At 41.5% G+C, this 20,376-nt stretch overlaps 1 protein-coding gene across 1 annotated transcript in view; it reads right to left on the bottom strand.

The window, feature by feature from the left end:
* Positions 1–20,376, bottom strand: part of LOC148356438 (protein O-GlcNAcase) — a 24,543-nt gene extending 4,167 nt beyond the window's left edge. Inside the window, exons 1-15 of the mRNA XM_088346908.1 lie at positions 20,028–20,376; positions 15,614–15,665; positions 13,579–13,676; positions 13,385–13,515; positions 10,999–11,170; positions 10,833–10,931; positions 8,645–8,914; positions 7,325–7,411; positions 6,208–6,635; positions 5,949–6,123; positions 4,025–4,081; positions 3,875–3,948; positions 2,391–2,495; positions 759–850; positions 511–694 (exon numbers count right to left, since the gene is read on the bottom strand). Coding sequence (XP_088203034.1) covers positions 511–694; positions 759–850; positions 2,391–2,495; positions 3,875–3,948; positions 4,025–4,081; positions 5,949–6,123; positions 6,208–6,635; positions 7,325–7,411; positions 8,645–8,914; positions 10,833–10,931; positions 10,999–11,170; positions 13,385–13,515; positions 13,579–13,676; positions 15,614–15,665; positions 20,028–20,073 — 2,070 coding nt within the window. The 5' untranslated portion in view covers positions 20,074–20,376. The remainder of the gene's footprint in view (positions 1–510; positions 695–758; positions 851–2,390; positions 2,496–3,874; positions 3,949–4,024; positions 4,082–5,948; positions 6,124–6,207; positions 6,636–7,324; positions 7,412–8,644; positions 8,915–10,832; positions 10,932–10,998; positions 11,171–13,384; positions 13,516–13,578; positions 13,677–15,613; positions 15,666–20,027) is intronic.

Raw genomic sequence — 20,376 nt, 5'->3', positions numbered from 1 at the left:
AAGAGAGGGAGAGGTTAAATCCATGTGAGGAAAGAACTTACAGAGTATAGAAGGACAATGCGAACTGATCTTTGGTGCGTTTCTGTTACAGAGTAAAACCATCTGCAGAACAGATGGAGACAGCAAAATTCCGCACCAATAAGTATAATAAGATACACTAAGTTTACTGCTAGTGGGGAAACAATAAGAAAGATGCGGAAAGAATGGTGTTGTTTATTTGGTAAATAAAATAAACTTGTTTACACAAATCATATTTGTTTTTATACAACAGGAATCTGTTCTGCTGTAAGTAAATAGTTGCCGCGTTGTGTTTGTAAGGTTTACTATCGCTTGATAAGTGGAGTTGCAATCATTAATAAGAGGAGCAATTGGCTGGGGTTGACCGGTATGCTAATGCTTGTGTGTAATTTCAGCTTTAAATTGGAGTCTACCATACAAAACGACTCTGCCGATCAACTTGTTCTTTGATGCAGTGTGGGCAGAGACTATTTCTTGTTTGGGTTATCCCACCTGTGTGTTGGCGGGCCCCCCTTTCGGGAGGTATTTGTCCTTCATGGCGGGCAACCAGCTGGCCTGACACCTTTTAGCGAAAGAGCGCACATCCAGGATGCCCGAAATACAACCACAGACGCCCAGTTCGTCTTCCAGAATGAAGCTGTACTCAGGGTATAAAGCCAGGCAGGGCCCCAGGCACCTGAGTGAGCAAAATGACTTGGGTTAGAGACCGATCAGACAAAATGGACGTCCGTCCAGCGCACCTGTCCCCTATGATATCCGGGTGAGACGTGCTGGAATCTTGGCTGCTCTGAGACCTCAAGTGAAGTTGACGCACCATCCGGTACAACTCCACCTGCGAGAGGTAAAGTCCTCATGTTTGTTAACAAATGAGCATGGATGTTAGGAGAAGCCAAACCCCAAAAATGGAAAACATAAAACCAAATAAGGCCTGATTAATTTGCAGCATTTATGTTACCTTTTTATATATATACTGCAGATATAAAAGGACCATTTTGGCCGCCTCCTTTGTTTTAAATACTTCAAGAACAGACAAAATAATCAAACCGTTATTGTTGAAGCTATGAGTATGACCAATGTTTCCTCTATGATTCCACGGGTCTGAGCAATTACACAGTCCTGCGTGTTGCAACCAAATTATTTTCAAACATGATCAAAAGCTGAGCTCAAATCTAGTTACATTTTTCTGAGTTTAGGGCAACACTAGTTAGTTTTTGTCAGGTCAGGTCAAGTCATGTTTATTTGTACTGTATAGCCCTTAATCACAAGGAGTCTCAACTGGCTGCACAGACCACAGATGATTGCAAACTATCTAAATATCTACCTACCTTTGTCATATCCCTCAAAAGGGGTGACTGACAGCAAGACAAACACGTATACAAAAACAAAGAAAAGAAAAAAAGAAAAAGTAGCAAAAAACACAAAAAAAAACTGACCATGGCCAACCCACATTCCCAAACACCCAAACAAGTTAAGCACCTCGGCACCCAAGTTGGTCATGCTTTCGTCCCTCCAGATGAAACGGTTACAAGAAAGTGGCCATGTCACTAGGGTCAGGGTGACGCAACACACTCTTCTGTTCAACAGCAGGGCCCGACAGCTTTCACTGGTTTACCCCTGCCGCATCATACAGGTGCCCTGCCCATCCCTTAGAACACGTCCAAACATCCCACTATCCTTTTACAACAACCTACAGATTGCAAACTACAAACTATTATTACACCATCCCCTGTTTTAAAACCTACATGATAGCAAGGAAAAACCTCAACATGAGGAAAATGAAGAAACCTTGAGAAGGGACCGCACATGATGTAATCCCCCTTTTAGGATGACAAGGCTGCAATGGATGTTGCAATAAAAAACAATACACAGATATTGTCAGCCTAAAATATAGGTCATTCATAAACTATAGAATAGAAGTGTGTTTTAAGCCTGGATTAAACCGATCAACTGAGGTTGCAGATCGAATATCAGGGGGCAGAGCATTCCACAACATCGGGGCCCGAATGGAGAACGCTTTCGAACCAGCGGTTCTCTTCTTGGCTCTTTTCAAATTTGAATGAATGTAAGATTGCAAAGGTCGCACAGCCCACATACATCAGTTGTTTTTACAACAACTATAGCATGAGATTTCCGTTATTCTGGTAGTCTTTTGGCTTATTTTTCTCTCAAAGTCTTTCTTACATATTTTCTCTGGAGAGCCATGTCTAATCTCGCTTCACACAATGTTTCACCACGTTGATATTAATGTCAAAAGACAGTTCTATTCTATTCTATTCTATTCTATTCTATTCTATTCTATGAACACCGCGTTGATAATTTCCCTCAGTCATAAATGTGGTCTTTACAGCACTGCGGCACCATCGGCTTCCTACCTTGTCCTTATTGTGGTAGGGCCTGATATTGTAGAGGCGCGAGGTGGGGAAGAGCGGAGGAGGGTGAGTGAAGAGTTCGTTGCTGCTGCCAATTGGGAGAAGCGTCTGCATATACACAAAACTTGTAAGCTAAACAGTGTCCAACGCAAAGAAAGGTCGTCGGATGCCGACAAATGGATGACCAGCCTGTATGTAATGTAATAAGACAATAAAGCACAGAGAATTTGTACCATGTATACCTTGTAGGAATCACTTCTGAGAAAATATTGACTTCGGCGAAATGAGTCCTCAGCCTACAGACGCTGCCCTACTTACGAACGAGATAGGTTCCGGATGATCTTTCGTAAGTTGAATTTTTTCTTAAGTTGCTCCAGTGCTATATTTTGTATGGAATGTATGTTTAAGGTTTTATAAGTATGTTTAAGGCTTGTACAAGTATTGTTTTGAAACTGAAAAATAAACGTTTAATAAAGTAACATGCTCTATAATGTTACAAAGCAGGCTGAATGATAAAGCTTAGTACTAAAAAAAAATAGCTACGCATTAGGCGTTGACATTCCGTGGTCTGTGAAGCCCTTTGAGACTCCTTGTGTACAAATAAACACGACTTGACTTGACTGTAAATATAAATAAAGTTAAGTTTAACTTACGTTTTCAATATTTAGGCCACTTCCTTCTCTGCAGAGGAAAAAAAGCGACTTTCTCAACCGCATCAAGCTTTCTTATTCCACTTTCATTTCAAAAGAAACGGCTTGCCTCTTCTTTAAGCTTAAACCATATCGAATGGATGCACGAGATACTAAACAATAAAAACGTCAAAGTTCTTAGCGTGGTAGGGATCCAGTGCAGTGTGTGTACACACGACCAGGAAGTAGAAGCCGGATTTCTTCTTCGGGGTGGAGGTTGGGTGACTTCTCAAAGCGCCACACGCCGGTAGCGGCGGAAATAAGCACTACAGCACTGTCCTCTACTCGGTAAAAGGTGCACATAATACAAAATCTAAAATACAGCAATGTCCAGATATTTTTCGACATCCCGAAAAAAATGTTTGTATGTACTGTTTTTCGTAACTCGAAAGTTCGTAAGTTGGGAAGCGTTTTTATTCTGTAAGTTCGATTCCCGTTTTCTCCGTTGAGAATTTGACAGTTCGTGTCGTCGTAATAAACTTTATGGTACAGAATATACACGTGATATTCGGTAGATTACTGTTTTGAATTGCTAGTTGATCGCAATAAAAGCAGTTCGTGTACGTGTCCATCGATTGGAATGAAAATGAGGAGTCGTTTCAGTAAAGTTAAGGTGAGGGAGGCATTTCATGCAGGGCAATATTTTGAATATTTTCAACTTGCTCAAAAATGATTTCTACAAGGTATACAAGCTGAAAATGTTCCGTGCTTTACTATTCCATTCCCCCCTCAAAAATGAGATACAAAGTCGTTTTAGAAACGTTTTCTCTAGGGGGGGACATTTTATGCGTCACACACCTGCACTTCCCCGGTAACGCCTCCCTTGAACGTCCACGGCTCCGATTCGTCTCCCGCGAGCTCCTTGCCGCACACTGTCATCCATCAAGAAAATATTTCTGCCTGTTCGTGGGAAACATCGTACAGTGATTGAAAAACCCGATTACTCACATTGGAAGCAGTTCCTCCAGGAGGCTAGGGTGGCGCTGTCGTTGAGGATACGCCCGTCTAAGTGAAAGAGCATATTCTAGTTAGCAATTATCATTCCTAATACAGTTAATCCAGTGCTTCTCAATTATTTTCTGTCACCCCCACCCCTCGGAAGAAGAAATCATCTCTTTGGAAAGTTTAAGAAAAAAAGGGTCCGAGGTCAAACACGCTCCCTTGACTGAGCCTCGCGTTTCCCAAGGGGGGAGGCACCCCCTTGTTTCAGAACCAGTGAGTTAACGCCAGTTATTCGCAATCAAGACTACTCGTTGCTTTGACTTGTACGTATTTAACACAAAGGTTTCACATCACTGTTTGCGGGACAGGGCCAATCCTTCATGGGGCCCTAAGTTTGCGGGACAGGGCCAATCCTTCATGGGGCCCTAAGTAAAATTAGATTTGGGGCCCCCTATAACTTGATCATTTCTATACCTACTAGTACTCATTCCATGTTCTACTCAGAGGTAGGTAACTATTTGGAGTAAGGGGCCGCATGTGACATGTTATACTTATTTTTAAATATATTAGTTTCATCAAATTGGTTTTGAAACAACCATAATTAGAGCAAAATAGTATATTAGGTCCCTGTTTTAAGCACTTCATTTGGTTTTGAAGTATTACTGTAGGATTTTTTTCAGTTTTTGTTTTTAGTATTTCTGAAGTCAAATTTTTATTGAAGTTCTGTAGTTTTTTGTAGCGTTACTGTAGTTTTATTTTTGAACTATTATTGCTGTATTTCTGAAGTAATTTTTATGTAGTATTTCCATCATAGTATTTTTTTACTATTTCTGTTGTACTTTTGTTGTATTTTGAAAAGAAGATTGTTGTACATCTGAAGTTTTTTTCGTAGTATTTTTGTATTATTACGGTAGTTTTATTTTTTTAGTATTTTTGTACCTTCTCTCTTGTATTTTGTAGTATTTCCATATTAAAATGTTTGTTGTATTTCTGTAGTATTTTTGTAGTACAGAGTTACTGAAGTTTTATTTTTGTAGTTTCGTCATATTTCCATGGGAGATTTTTTGTAATATCGGTATAGGTGTAAATTGCAGTATTTCTGTTGTAATCCTCTTGTAGTAGTATTTTTGTAGTAATATTTATCTAGTAGTGTTTTATATTTTAGTATTATGTATTGGTAATTTTTTAGCATTTCAGTAGAAGTATAACGTATGTATTTCCAAAGGAGTATTTTAGGAGTAGTTTTGTTAATTTTTTGTAGTATTTCCACAGTACTATTTTTGTCATAAATCTTTAGTATTTTGGAGTAAAAAAATCGGTAGTAGCATTTTGTAATATAGTATTACTGTAGTAGTATTTTTGTAGTAATTCCATACTATTATTTTATTCCCAGAATGAAAGCAAAATAATATATAGGGTCCCTTTTTTAAGCATTATATTTGATGTTCAGTTTTGTCGTTATTGTTACGTATTTTTGTAGTATTCTTGTAGATGTATTTTTGACAACCGGGACCAAAAAAGTTAACCACTCTTGGGGGCCCCCTAGCGGTTGCGGGGCCCTAAGCAGCCGCTTAACTCGCTTATGACTGTTTGGTTAGTTATTTAATGTACAATAGAAAGTGGTTAAAGAGCAACTTATTACAGGTTGTGAATTATGCTGCGAGTCAAGGGGTTAACAATACGAATACCAACAATACTAAGATTTTCTTGATCCTCTGCAAGGAGCAGCCAACATTGCAGCAATGTATTGAGCTGTGAGCAGTGTATGCTATTACATTTAATTCATACTTCCCTTGTGTCTAACTAAAAACCATTGAGGCTTTTAGCAAGCATGCCCGAGCAAATACAGTTCATTTCTAAATTTACCAAAAGACGGTTAATTATTCAAGGTGTTTCAAATAACAAGTATGTTTGTATGCAAGTTCCTCACCCATCCAGCACACGAAGGCCTTGGCCACAAGAGCCATGTTCCTCAAGTCCCACACGTAAGGATACAGGTCATAGAGCACAGCCCGGTTGGCCCCGGCCACTACGCTACAGTGCAACTGTGCAATATCGTCACACAAGGCCAGGAACCCGGAAGCCCGGTCCCGCCACTCCTCCACCTGTGGAACCACAACACCATCACAACTATTGCAGACGAGGTATGAAGCATATGTAACTTTTTTGAAATGTGGCTTTTTAAGGACCTTTTGAGGTGGGCTCTTCTTGCTGTTGGTGCTGACCAGGTGGCAGTTGTGCTTGAGCCAGGTCAGATCCTGGACAAATTTCTTGGCCGAGGGCCCGTGTTCGTGAGGCAAATACTGAAGGCCCACCAGTAGCCTTACTTGGGTCTCACTCAGTAGGCCCTTGCCACTACAGACCCCTCGACCCTGGGCCTTGGGTCCCCGGGTGGTTGCCGGGTGGCCGGCAACACAGGGCTGCCGTTTCTCGCCATCTTGGTCATCGCTCCCTACTTTCTTTTGGGTGGGCGAGGAAGGGGGGGAGCTGGGAACCAGGGGGAAGACGGGGAGTTTGGCCACCATGGAAGGCCCCCGAAAAGTGGAGGTGCAGTCAGACTTTTCAGAGGGTTTTGATCGTGAACTCCGAGAATGCTCAGCTCGTGCGCTCTGCCGACCTGTAAGTGACAAATTTCAGTTTAGGGTCTTGTATTTTCTTTTTTTTTCAACCATGTAGCAACAAACATCGCGTCACAAAATCAACAAATCACCTGAAAAGAAAAAAGGGAAGACAGGTGAAAGCCAAAAGCTTATAAAAGACCCATCCCCAAAATAACTTTGGACGCTTCTTCCAACAATCATTTAAAGTTGCTGTCTGAAATTTTTTTATACTTGCCAGCGCCATCTTCTGGCTTAAATCATCATTTCAGCCTCCGGCAAGCTGCTTGTGTGGCGCATGCAAGTATGTGCATTTCTTACGCGCGCTCAAATTTTTAATTATTTCATGAGTTAATTATTTGTTTGTCCATTTAGAAATGATCCAATTTTTTAATCACAATATTCTCCTTGCTCTCTAACAACAATACAATGGGTAAAATCTGAAACAATTAGACATTTTCTCGTGAATACTTTGAAATAGTATATTCATCAAAAGAGTGAGTTACGAGGGCCAAACGAGACCAAGTGAGAGCATACGGGACATCAGTGGTTGCAGTAGGTCACTGTATTTACAGTGTTGGCCAAGATCAAGTTGGAGACGTCTGTATCTGTGGCTTTTTGGGGGTGGTACTTTGATAGCACTCATTACAGAACCCCCAAAGACCCACTGCAACTGCCATTTGGTATCATAACACAATCTGATATTTACCAGCTTGTAGAGGTTGGTTGAGTTCTTCCATCCAGTCATGCAACGCAGCTGACAAAGCTCTGTCCGGACAATAATCTGTCTCCTCATCTAGAAGACAGAGTGACGGTTAGCATTGTTTTGAAGCAATTCAAATGTTCGATTATCGCACGTTTGCTAACTTGGGCATTGTCAGAAAATAACACTCATCTCTTTCTGTTTCCATGATTTATTTCTGATAATACTAAGGAACCAAAACAGGAGAAAAGTTCATTATTATTTTAATTAATGGAATGTTAATGGAAAATGGAAGCTTTGTAATTGCTGAGGTGTTAAACAAAAACATTTAATTCTTGCAGTAAAGCACGTTTAAATTTGTCCGAATGCATTTCTTTTAATTTAAAGTGAAGTGTGTATTACTTAGCACCTCCTAATGGTTAAAAAAACCTTCATTCATTAAAAAAACAATAATTTGAAAATAACATACATCAACAATCCTGTAAATGTATTTAGTTCAATGCTGATATGCTGAGACATTTGTATATATTTTACAAAAATTCAGTCACGCCAGAGGAAGCTGACATAATTGTCCGCCGTCTTACTGCTACGGGTATCCAAAAACCTTGCAAAAGGCTGGGCAAAAAAAATGTTCATTTTTGCGTCTCGGTAGTTTGGAGTCTTCCTTGTGCTTTTAGCACTCGTTTATTGGTTGCACTACACAATGCAGCGGTCAAATAACACACACTATTCCTTTAATGGCAAACTGCTAACACCAGGCATTTGTACCATGGGCGCCTCATTAATTTGCGACTAATTAACATAGATGAAGGGAATGGAATCAGAAAAAGAAAGGCCACTAGGATCTAGCAACTTTAGTTGATAGGAGCTAATGGCCATGTGATTGATGCTAGCTGAATTAGCGGAATGATCTTCTTTATAAAAAAATGCTATGTCAATAATGTGTTTAACTAACACGAGTATATATCATACTTCATATTAGACAAGCAGATGTCCTGTCGTTGTATCCATAGGATTCGGCTGCTTGGAGTGGTAGGTGGTCGGGAGCTGCAATACCCAATGTGGCCGCTAGTGGATGTTAGAGACCCCATGCAACATATAATTATTGAGGTTTTTTTTGTACTTATAGGGAGTGCATAGACAAGAAACCTAGCTGAAGACATTCGCGGAGGACTAAAGTACTACTGAGTACATTTTTACGAAGATCGGTTCAGCTGCTTTTGAGCATGTGAGTCAGCAAACAAACACACACACACAAGAAAAATCTGGATTCTTGAAGCATTTCAGATTTAGATTCTGCCCAACAATGTCAACTGATGCTGTCACCTTTTCTCTCCTGACTTCCGGCCCGGTGCCAATTGGCCAGCGTGTGAAGTGGGATGTAGTTGGCCTCAAACTCGCAGTTAGGATTGAGAAGCAGGCCCCTGAGGTGGCCCCTGAGCCAAGGCTCGCGGCCCTTGAAGGGACCCAGGAAGAGCCGACGGGAGTCATAGTCGTTGGCGTGGAGGTTGTCCCAGATGAGCGGCGGGCGCTGCAGGACCGACTCCACCTCGGCCAGGCGGTTCACAGATAGGGTTTTGGAGATGACCTTACAACCTAAAAGAGAAAATAGCTGCCGTCGTTAAATAATCTAGATTGCTGTGAAATTAGATTAGAAAGTACTACAGGTAAACTCCGTCACCAGCCCATAAGATAAACTATGGCAAAGATCTCATATCTAAGCCTGTGGGTCAAATGTGGCCCCTGATACCATAATGTTAAGTCCCTTACCTTAATACGAAAGTACTCAATTCGGGGTCACAAACTCAATTTACATGGGGGCCGCCGGAACTAGGGTCATTGAGGCTGGGATGCATGGGGTTTTCAAAGGCAGAAACTCACCTAATGTTACATGAAATATGCATCCGAGGTCCTTTGAACTTCAGTTCAACAGCAGTGACACTCTCCTTTGATGACCCTAGCGGCCTCTCGTTGCGCATTTCAATTTAAATAAAATATTTTGCTACTAGTTTCCCCTCAAAAAATCAGTCGAATCAAATAATTTGTTCAAACTATTAGTCGGTAATGTCGGCACGGCGACTGAGTGGTTGGTGCGTCCTGAGGTCATGGGATCGAATCAATCTCCCAGCCTTCCTGAGTGGAGTTTGTGTGTACTTCTCGTGCTTGTGTGAGTTTCCTCCGGGCACTTCCGTTTCCTCCCACATTCCAAGAACATGCATGTCAGGTTAAATTGCAAGTTTAAATTGTCTCTCAGGGTGAATGAGCTGGTGAGTTGTCTTTTTGTGTTTGCCCTGTGATTGGCTGGCAATCAATTCAGGGTGTCCCCTGCCCATTGCCTGAAGATAACTGGGATGGGTTCCAGCCCCCCTGCGACCCTAATGAGGATAAGCTTTGCATATAACGGAATGGAATCAGTCTGTAATGTGTAGACACTGCCATGGGTCAAACCAGGAAGTAGCTGGCCAATCGTATTGCAGGGCAGACGTAGATTGATGTCAATCATTAGCGTGCTAATTCTGAGCCCTGCCTAACTAATAAGTGTCCATATCAACCTTGAGCGGGCCGCACTAATGTTTAACTTTTGTATTAAGGCGAGGGCCACAAACTATTGCCTTCAAGGCCCCAAGTAGCCCGCTAATTTGATACCCTTTGTGCTCAACAGTTTGGCTGGGCTCAATATTGTCACCCATTTAAAATGGCAAAAAACAAAAATTGCGGGGACAATGCAAGTTCCCACTGCAGTGAGTTTTCGACATGGTTTTTTAAATAAGTTGTTTTTTTCTACTTACCAGCTACATGTGGTTTCCCAGTTTCTCTTATTGACTGTATTTATATTCATCACTGAGTAATTGGTTTATTTTCTTATTAACACTAAATATTTTTGTTTTTTCGTCCTATTTTGAAAATACAACAAAGATTGTGATGCCCTTATAGCAACTGTTTTTCTTTAATCAATAATTTCCTGCGTTCGTGTAATCAAAAAGCTGAGAATGGATGTAAGTTCATTAAGAAGTGTTCTAAATAAATATTTTGTGTTAATTTGACCTTTAAGCTGAAAATTATAGCGGAATAATTATACTTCCTTGTTTTCCGGGTTTTGCGATCTGGATGTCAACAGCAGTCTCACGCAATAGGTGACAGGATATTTGCATGTCCAAGATTTCAAGTTTATGCACTTTATTTTTGCATGCATATTGACGTATAGTCTGATTACATTGTATTGTATTGTTGCAGTTTTCACCATTTGTAAAAGCTTCAATAACACGTCCTTTTTGGTGGTTTAGCTCGGTGTCATATCGATGACCCTACAGAAATATTTGAGAATATTGAAATAGCTTTTTCTTGTTGAGAACCTGAAAAAAACATTGCATCCCAATCATGTCCAGACCCGAGCTCCAGCTGCTCCCACTAAGCCAAGTTTGATACCCCTAAAACGGTCGTTAAGGCACAGAGAAACTATGTGAGGAAAAAACACTGATACTAATGGCTGTAGCACAAAAAAACCCAGGCCCACCTGTCCATATAACTGTAATATTTGGAAGCAAGTCCTCGCCAACCGTCTGGAGGTAAGGAGACTTTAGCACACTGGGTGAACACAGAGAAGCGCAGTACTCTGAAAAGAAAAAAGGATCTCAAATTGCTGAAGAGTGAAGCTCTGTTGGAGATCGGAAATCACATACCCGTGGGGCAGAAAAGGAAGACTGGAGGCTCGCCCAGGAAGCGATAAATCTCATTGGTCACGGTGACCTGGGCGTGGGCAAAAGAAGAAAAGGCCTCATTGTCGGCCTGACACAGGGAGTGGTCGATGTCGTCGAACAGGATGGCGAACGCCTGGCAACCCAGCTCGGACACCTGCAAGCACACATAGAAAATTAACTCGATGCCAGAGTCAAACCACCTCGGTTGCCTCAGGGTCTTCCTCTGAGGGGGCGGCAGTAGCTCAGGAGGTAGAGCGCTCGTCTTGGGATCAAGGGATCCCAGTTTGAATCCCGGCTCGTCCATGTTACATGTCGAAGTGTCCTTGGGTAAGACACTGAACCCCTAATACCCCCAATAAGCAGGTAAGCGCCTTACATGGCTGCAAGGCTGCTATTGGGAAATGTGGAGCACACTGTAAAGCGCTTTGGGAAGTCATTGACTTGAAAAGCGCTATATAAATGCAGATCATTTCATTTCATGGTCCACTACCCATACCTGTTATGTTGTATGATTTTCCCCATCTTCTATTCATTTTTGATCATTCTAAATTTTATACAACGTATGAACATTTTTCAATAGGTAAAAAAAACGTGTTTTTATTAGACCAATCTCGTATTGTCCATTTTGGCTTTAAACCTTATTGTCTAGGTCACTGGTCGCAGAAAAAAATGTCATTGTGGATTGCTAATATAAAAATACCTCACTGTAACACAGTTTAGTTTTCTTGGTTTTATGATGCATTGGGTTGTTGATGGGATGATTGTAAATACATGTATTATTTCTAAAATGTTAGATTTGGAATTGGAATTAGAATTATATCAATTTACCAGGGTCCCTACAGTTGAGTAAAATCTTTTCCCTGCCTCAAAGAGTGTTATCACCTTGTGAACCACTCAACCATTCGCCGGAGAAGCTGCTGCATTGTCATATTTAGTTTTTCTGTGGTCTGTTTGATGTTTCTTGTTTTACAATGGTGTCCCCTGTCTATGTAAAACTCTCCTCCCTCAACGACTCTGTGACTCAACTATTTGTAATAAAATTGGGGAGCTGATGCTGTTCTGGTCAAATGTGAATTGCTGTTCTGGTCAAATGTGAATCAAGCTTTGACTGTGAAGCATATCCTCATGGGAAAATTGGTGTCACTTGTCTTTCTGATTTTGTGTTTTATTCAAAGATGCAAGGTAATAGACCTAACAGTTCTGCAGCACAAAACACACAGAAAATGCAATCATGAGGGCTAATCACAGAGGGCTTTGTGTGTTGGGTGGGGGAGACTGTGTACTCGACTGTGAAAGGTTGGTGTATGCTGTCAGTCAAAGAGCCGAGCAGGTGCACAAGTCAATGAGTCCACTCCAATCAAACTGGCGACAGATAGTATTTTAGAGGCTCGCTGCATCGAAAATGTCTGACTACTAGTAGCCATCCTACCTTGAAATTGTCTAGCCACAGCGCAAAATACGTGCTCCTTGACAGATCACACCAATACACCGATTCTGTAGTTTGAGAAGAGTTTTGATTTGACTTTGCACGTTTGCAGTGGCATTATATGCCGTCATCCTCATGTGTGTTCAATAAACATCCTAATGAGACTGCAAACCTACGTAAACAAAATTACATGTTAAACGAAAAAATTAGTTTATCAATTAAATCAGACTCCGAGGAAAACCAGAAGGTGCTCCTTGGATTGTTATCGGGTCCAGGAAGAGACGAATGCGGCGTCAGGGGAGGAAGCAAAAACAGAGATGGAGGAATGGCTTACTGTTGCGGCTAGGTAATGAGACACATAACGAAAAGGAGGTACAAAGTGACAAACAATCCTTGGTTCACAAAACAACCAATTGCCAAGCTTGTATCTGACCAACAGCATATCTATTACCCAAAAACAGAAAACCAGGAGTTACAATTTGTGGGAAACTATTAGATTTGTGAAGGTTGTATTTTAATCATACCAAATACCTGGCTCAACCAATGGATCCTCGATGCTGGATGACCAACTTCTACATTGCTTTCTCACACTAAACGATGAAGACCTCCAATTTTTGCTGTACTGTTGTATGATGACAATACAAAACCTTCATTCATTCATTTAACTGCAATTCTGTGTTTCTATTTGTAGATCTTTATATTTTTTACAGTCATATATAGTATATGTAACCGATGTCTAATATGTTGTTGTTTCTGTTGTTTATTTGGGAAACATAACACTTGTTTTCACAATTTATCCTTGTTTTTATTCTACATAGTCTGTCTTGCTGTGAGTAAATAGGTGCCACGTTGTGTTTGTAAGGTTCATTATCGTTTACTAAGGGCAATTGCAATAATTAATAAGCCAAGCAGTTGGCTTTGGTTGACAAGTATGCTACCTACTTGTCTCAGCTTTCGTTTCAGGAGCGTGAGGTCGCACGGGGACGAGAAGACGATGTCCTGTCCTGGCGAGAGAGCGTAAACGAACCTCAGGCCTCTGGACTGTGCCTCTGCAATGAGGGTGCGCAATTGACCTGCAAGAACAGCGGGTCAACGTCAAGCTCGGTAATCTGCACAACCTCAGGGGACGTTCTTACCTTCTTCTTCAGGCGAGTAAACTTCCCTCCAAAGCAGTCTGTGCTTCAGGTCGTCTTTTGGACCGTATAGGTAAGTGTTCAAACCCCAGTTCTGCATCCTAGCATGTGTCAAATGAAGGAAAATGTTTTTATGCTTTCAGTTTACTGCGTGCGGTGAAAGCAGGGGTTTTCATTTGGCAGAGTCAACTTAAGTCACACTTATTTGTTTAGGCCTTAATCATAAAAAGCCTCAAAGGACTGCACAGGCCACCATGACACCATCCTCTGATCCAAAACTGACGCGCGAGCAAGGAAAAACTAAAAAAACTCATGCATGGGGAAAAAAATAACCCCAAAGTTAAAAACACTTGGGTCCCCTTAGCCAACTAATGGCCCTGGAGTGCCAACATTTTCCACACAAAATACATATCTTATGCTTCCATGACTACCAAGATCTAATGACAAATTACTATCATACAAAAATGATTACTGATCTAGGTACTGTAAATTCCGTACTAAAAGCCGCTACTTTATTCCCAAACCTTTAACCCTGCGGCTTATTCAGTGATGCGGCCAATTTATGTAATTTTTCTAACAGCCGCCAGCGGCGCTTGAGTAGAAAAGGTAAGATTTAGACCGGTGGAATATATGCGCCGAGGAAGACTGCAACTTCTTAGCTTGTGCACAAATTAAATTAGCGTAGACATATCCTCATTATGCAAATTGCAAAAAGAAAGGCACATGACGTAGCTTTCAAGCTAAAAGCAAACGAGCAGTCCGATAAAGAAGGAAGCAGAGCTACTGCACGTAGCGGGTTGCTAGCGTGTTTTTGAATAAGGGAGCGTGGGACGACGTCTATATGACAAAGTCTCTTTCCAATGCTGGGGAAGACGACTTTAATGACGTCAATTATAAGGAGGAAGATGAGGACGGTTTACCATGGTTTCTACAAGTACGGTATGTTTTTTTTAATAAACCCGCTTACTGTGTTGATAGCGTGGTGCTAGTAGCGTTTTGCTGGCCTTCACAGGCACGGTTTGGGATGAAAGTTATAATATTATAATTAAAGCTTTGAAAACTCTCTCGGTGTACCGTCTTTCTTTGTAAATATGTGTAACCGATGTATAATATGTATTTGCACCTGTATATTTTTGTAATGTATTTATTTAAGACACTTATTCTGATATGTTTTGCGAATTAAAAAAGAGGGGCGGAGCAAACGCGGGCTGACGGGAAGTGGGGTAAAGGTGAGTGAGACCTGTTGTCGCGGCGGACAATAGTGGATATATATTTTTCCCACCCTTACCTTTGGAAATATAGACTTTTTTTCCTTGGATTAGTTTCAACGGGTACCCGGACTCTGCAGGTCTGCATCAAACCTTAAGTACCGGTATCATTTTCTGTTCATTTTGCCGGCAGTGGTTTTTGGACTGTGTACTTTATATTCAGTTACAGTCGCGGGACTCAAAGCCGGGTTTGGACTGATTTTGTGGTTGTGTTTAATGTTTTAATGTGGGCGCATGCGGCTTATGTACAGGTGCGGCTTGTGTAAATACAAAATCGGTTTTCCTCTTAAAATGTGGTGGGTGCGGCTTATAATCAGGTGCGCTCTATAGTCCGGAATTTACGGTAATTTGAACTAAATACAGTAAATGCCTATTCTTTAGGATGCAATGGTCTACAAAATCAACTGAAAAATCCCTTGTTGTATATTATGTTTCTTGCCACTTCATCTGCTAGGACCCCCGTAACCCTGTGCCGCTAAATAGCCTAAATTGCGAGTCTAAAATTTAGTCAGTTTTTCTGCCTTGCTCTCTGAAAGTAAAACCCAGTATCTGTATCTAACCGATCTCCATGGAACTCATGCAACATTACGTACCGCCTCCGTTTGAGCCTTAAGAATAGGACCTATAAATAGCCCTAATGCCCACACTCCACGCTCGCCAACACAGTGAGAGGAGTCTTTTTAATGCACCCTAACAGCTAATAAACACAAGCTTGATGAACAGAAAATTAAATATTCTCTACAGAAACGATCATATACACTCACACTTACCACTGGAAAAGAAATCTCCTCTGATCCATGGACCATGGCCTCCCATAGAAACCTATAGAAGAAATATGCAAGATTTGTGTATGGGTCTGGTACGGCTGCCACCATCAGAAGGCCCCCACCGGGGTTAGGGTCGGGTCATTCTGTTATGATTTGAGGGTGGTGTACTCATGTAGGGGAAGCAGGAACTGAGGCATGTGTGCAAAAAAAAGAGGGTTTGCTTTTAAGAACAAAAGGAGGTACAAAGTAACAAACAAACATGGGTTTCCAAAACAACAATTTAAGGTCAGTCCACCACTATGCCGGGTATGTTTGTTTCTGGTTTCTCTGTTACTTTGCTCCCTGCATTTTCCATTTCCAGTTTCGGTCTTTGTTTCTTAATTTGGACTTTGTCAGGTCTTGTTTTGTTTGTAGATTTCCTTGTTTTGTGAACCCATGTGCACCCAATTGGCCCCGTCTGTTTGGCGCCAGCTGCGGCTCGTTGACTGATTGGCTTCCCTCCTATTTAAGCTCAGCGCTCTCACTCACCCTTTGTCAGTCCGTCAACGAACCTCTCCACCCGCAAGACGTGTGTTTAGACTCTGTCCGGTATCCTGCTTGTGTATCCTGTCCGGTATTGATCCCGTCCATCTCACCCTGTTTGATATCTGACTCCAGTTTCCAGTGTTTGGTATTGATCCCGTCTGTCACGTCCTGTCTGATTCCTAGCTACAATCACCAGTATCGGGTATCGTTCCCGTCTATCTCGTCCTGTTTGATATCGGTCTCCAGTCTCCACTGTCTGGTATCGTTCCTGTCTATCTTGTCCTGTTTGATATCAGACTCCAGTCTCCAGTGTTTGGTATCAATCCCGTCTGTCTCGCCCTGTCTGATACCTTGCTACAATCTCTAGTATCGGGTATCGTCCCCGTCTATCTCGTCCTGTTTGATATCGAACTCCACTCTCCAGTGTCTGGTATCGATCCCATCTGTCTCGTCCTGTCTGAAATCTGTCTCCAGTCTCCTGTAACTGATATCAATCCTGTCTGCCCCGTCCTGTCCGGTATCGACACTGTTGGTCCGGTATCTGTTTGTGTATCTGGTATCGATCCTGTCTGGCCCGTCCTGTCCGCTATCGACCCCATCTGTCTGGTATCTACTCGTGTAACTGGTATCAATCTCGTCGGCCTCTGGCTTCCTGTTGTTCCACGCCAGACTTCTGCCTTACTTCTTCTACACAGTGATCCCCGAATCACTGGCGTTTGCGTTAACGTGCATGAGTGCCCCATTCCCGTAAAAGAAAGCTTGTGTGAGAAACGTTACACATCTGGGTCCTCCTCCTATTCGGGTTCTGACACCATGTTTGTTTGTCACATTGTATCTCCTTTCGTTATTAAATGAAATCCCTCTTTTTGAGCTCCCTTGCCTCAATTCCTGCCTCCCCCACATGGGTCCATCACCCTCCAATCATAGCAGTTTGAGTTATACACACCGACACATTGAAGCAAAATAAAACTTTCATCTTTGAACTTAATCGTCAAATATGCCGTTTGCACAACATACAGCACTAATGGTCACCATCGTCCCATTCTGCATGACTTTCTGGCACTGGGGTCTCCTACCTTTTTCAAGATGAGAGCTACAGTACATTACTAATTAACAAAGGGTCAAGTTTTATATGCATTTCTAAAATAAGAACTTATAATGTTATTACTATGTTGTTGTGATGTTATAACCACCTTAATTATCCAGAAAACATACAAAAATTATTCACTCGGAAAGAGGGAAAATATAACTTGAGGGGCTGTAGTGAATTCAAAATCCCAAAGGTGAGAACCACCAGGAAAAGTATGTGTGTGTCTGTGTGTGGAGTCAGACTTTGGAATAATTTGCAAAATGAGATCAAACAATGTCCAACTATCCATGTGTTCAAATTTAAATACAAAAAAGCATTACTGGCGAAAAACAGGGATGAAGAAAATGGGATATGAGGGAGATTGGAAATACTGCATTTCAAACTATGGTTAACTTGTTGTTATTGTTGCTATTATTGCATCAAAACTGTTATAAGTATTGTGTTTATTTTTATTGTTATTATCACTGGTGCCGCAGTGACATTATGCGCATTATGATGTTGAGGGATGGGTATTGCGAACATTAGTGTATAAAATATGTGATTATTGTAACTATTATAATTATTGATACCTGACCTATGTAATAAGTATATCCATGAGATTTTGTTGTATTGGACACAAGAGGAGCTATCTATAAAATGTATTTAATAGGGAAGATAAAGGGGTAGGAAAAATAAGCATCTGCTTCTGACTACCCCTTTTCGAACATGTTATGTGACATTATTTTGTTGTTGACTCATTATTTTTGTCCTGTTTTTATTTTTATGTTCGAAATAAAAGTTTTCATTCATTCATTCATTCATTATCGGAAGTAGGATTAAATAGACTCAGTCCAAATACATAATTTTACTAGAAAATCACAATGAGCCAGCACTGGTGAGCTATTTTCAGAACACTTCTGCGGAGACCCCTGCTCTAGCAAACGAGCAGATCCAAATGTGGTGATCGTCAATTCAAACTCATCTATCCTTTCATCTCATATTTACCAAGGACACCATTTATCTCTGCCGGCATTCTCTATCTTGTCGGCTATTTATAGAAATGGGAGCATATCCAGTGTTTCTCTCCTCCATATGTAAGCAAACCAAGGTGGAGTGTTGCCTTGTGGTAATCGGTCATACTATACAGAGGAGCTTATGTTACCTTCAGGTCTGCAAGTTATTTTCTTTCCAATCTGTAGGCAGGGTTCCTAGACCTATTTATTGGCCAAATCCAAGCATTTTTTAAGGACTTTCATTGCCAAGTTTCCAATTTCTCCGGTACCATTTAAAAAGAAATCCATGTGAACCATGTATTTTGCAGAGTCACAAATATATCTGCGATTTGCATCTGCGATTTTTAATCTTGCGTGTGCATTTATCAAGACATGAGTATTAAATCTTGAGAAAATCGCAAATATATTTATTCTAGAGACAAATATCTCCCCATATAGGTGTTGAGTAAAGATGTTTACACTGTCATGATTACTGATGTGACTCAGCTGTGCCCACTCATTTTGGCGCCACCAGCCACGGGTTCTGATTGGCTCCCTGTCACTATTTGAACCCAGTCCTGTCAGTCCCTTGTTGTCAGTCCGTCTGAGAACCTCAGTGAATACTAGGCAAGCCATTTTCGACCCTGACTCCCACCTGTCCCATTTTTACTCCCGTCTGTCTCCGGCTAAGACCCATTTTGATCCTGACCACGTCTGCTCTTCTGTTCCGGCTTACGACTCATTTCTGACCCCGACCTCGCCTTGCTCTCCCAGTGTCAGCTACCGACCCGTTTTTCCGTCTCTGACACCTCCATTGCTCACTACGGTAGATCTACTTCCGTTTTCGGATCACAATCTGAGTACGAGGGCGACTTGCTTGCCGTGCCCAGCGAACACGGAATCGTGGGTGCAGCCCTTCCTCTTTCCTTCAATAAAACTTGTGAGAAACATAACGCAATTGGGTCCTGTTTCCTGACATACACTTTCAGTTGCAGTAAGTTCTTCCCATTAAAATTTACCACTGGGAAACACTACCTTATTTTTTTGCATGCCCCATAATTGATATCTAATCCTTGCACTGATACACATTTCATAGTGCCCTGGTAAGGTGCAGCATGTACCTGTCCTCTTGGGCGCGACCCGTGGGGGGCGATGACACTTTATAGGAAAATGTCATACAAACTAATGCCAACTGTCGCCAAAAACGGGGTAAAAAGAAATGCAATGGCAAAGCAAAGCTGCCAGAGAGTAGGATTGGCATTATTTTTGAGCAGACTCTTGAGAAACATGGCCACAGTTCCAAGCATTTACAAGCACCGTACCTAAAATTCAAGTGCTTTTCAATCCATGTAAAGACATTAAAGTCAAGCATTTTCAAGGATTTCAAGCACCTGTGTGAGGGATATGCAATGTGCAGACCTGTTTACCACATAATGGAGTTTTGTAGCGGTAGTATTGTTTTACTACAATATAGAAATCTCATGAACTGTTTGAATTCATTGAAATTTAGCCTTGTGTAGCCTTTTTGTAGTAAGTCGATGAGATGAAAAGAAACCCATTCACCCATGTATCATCATACATACACACCACCATCTTTATATATTATCATCTGTGCATTTACAAATGAACCCTCACTTCTTTCTCGGTTCGCCACTCAGGCCATTCGAATGTTGCAGGTAAGATGGTCAACCCAAATCCTGCACGCATAGTCAATTCACATGCAGAATGTAGGTCAAACGGAATGAAGATGGTGAAAGGAAAGGGGGTGGGGATGTTAACATCACTTGCGAAGGGAAAGATGAAAGAATGAAATAAAAATGAACCTGCTTACCTTCCACGACCCCGCAAAGAAAGGGCTGCTCCTGCTTCTCCTCCATCCTGCCTACCTTCCTGCGTCCAAGGCAAACGGAGTAGCCGTTTTTGAGCTTAAAAGATGCTGCTTATCTTCATTCTGCTTCCTCCTCCTTCTTCATCCTCTCCTCACCGCTGGACCTCGGTGCTGCGTTCAGGTACACGGGAAAAGATTGTTTTCCCCCACCAATCAGCCGCAACAGAATCGCCTTGTTTTTCTTTTGCAATTAAACATACATGTAATTGAAATCGAATACTTGAATAAAAAAAAGTGAACAAAATCAATCCTTTTTGTCTGCTACTTGTCTATACGCCCCCGTCTTGTTCAT

This window comes from Urocampus carinirostris, chromosome 11 (genome assembly GCF_059441175.1).
Source record: "Urocampus carinirostris isolate Australia breed hairy pipefish chromosome 11, RoL_Ucar_1.0, whole genome shotgun sequence".
Classification (NCBI taxonomy): Eukaryota; Metazoa; Chordata; class Actinopteri; order Syngnathiformes; family Syngnathidae; genus Urocampus; species Urocampus carinirostris.
The sequence above is the reverse complement of the archived record's forward strand: the minus strand, read 5'-3'. Positions and strand labels throughout refer to the sequence as shown.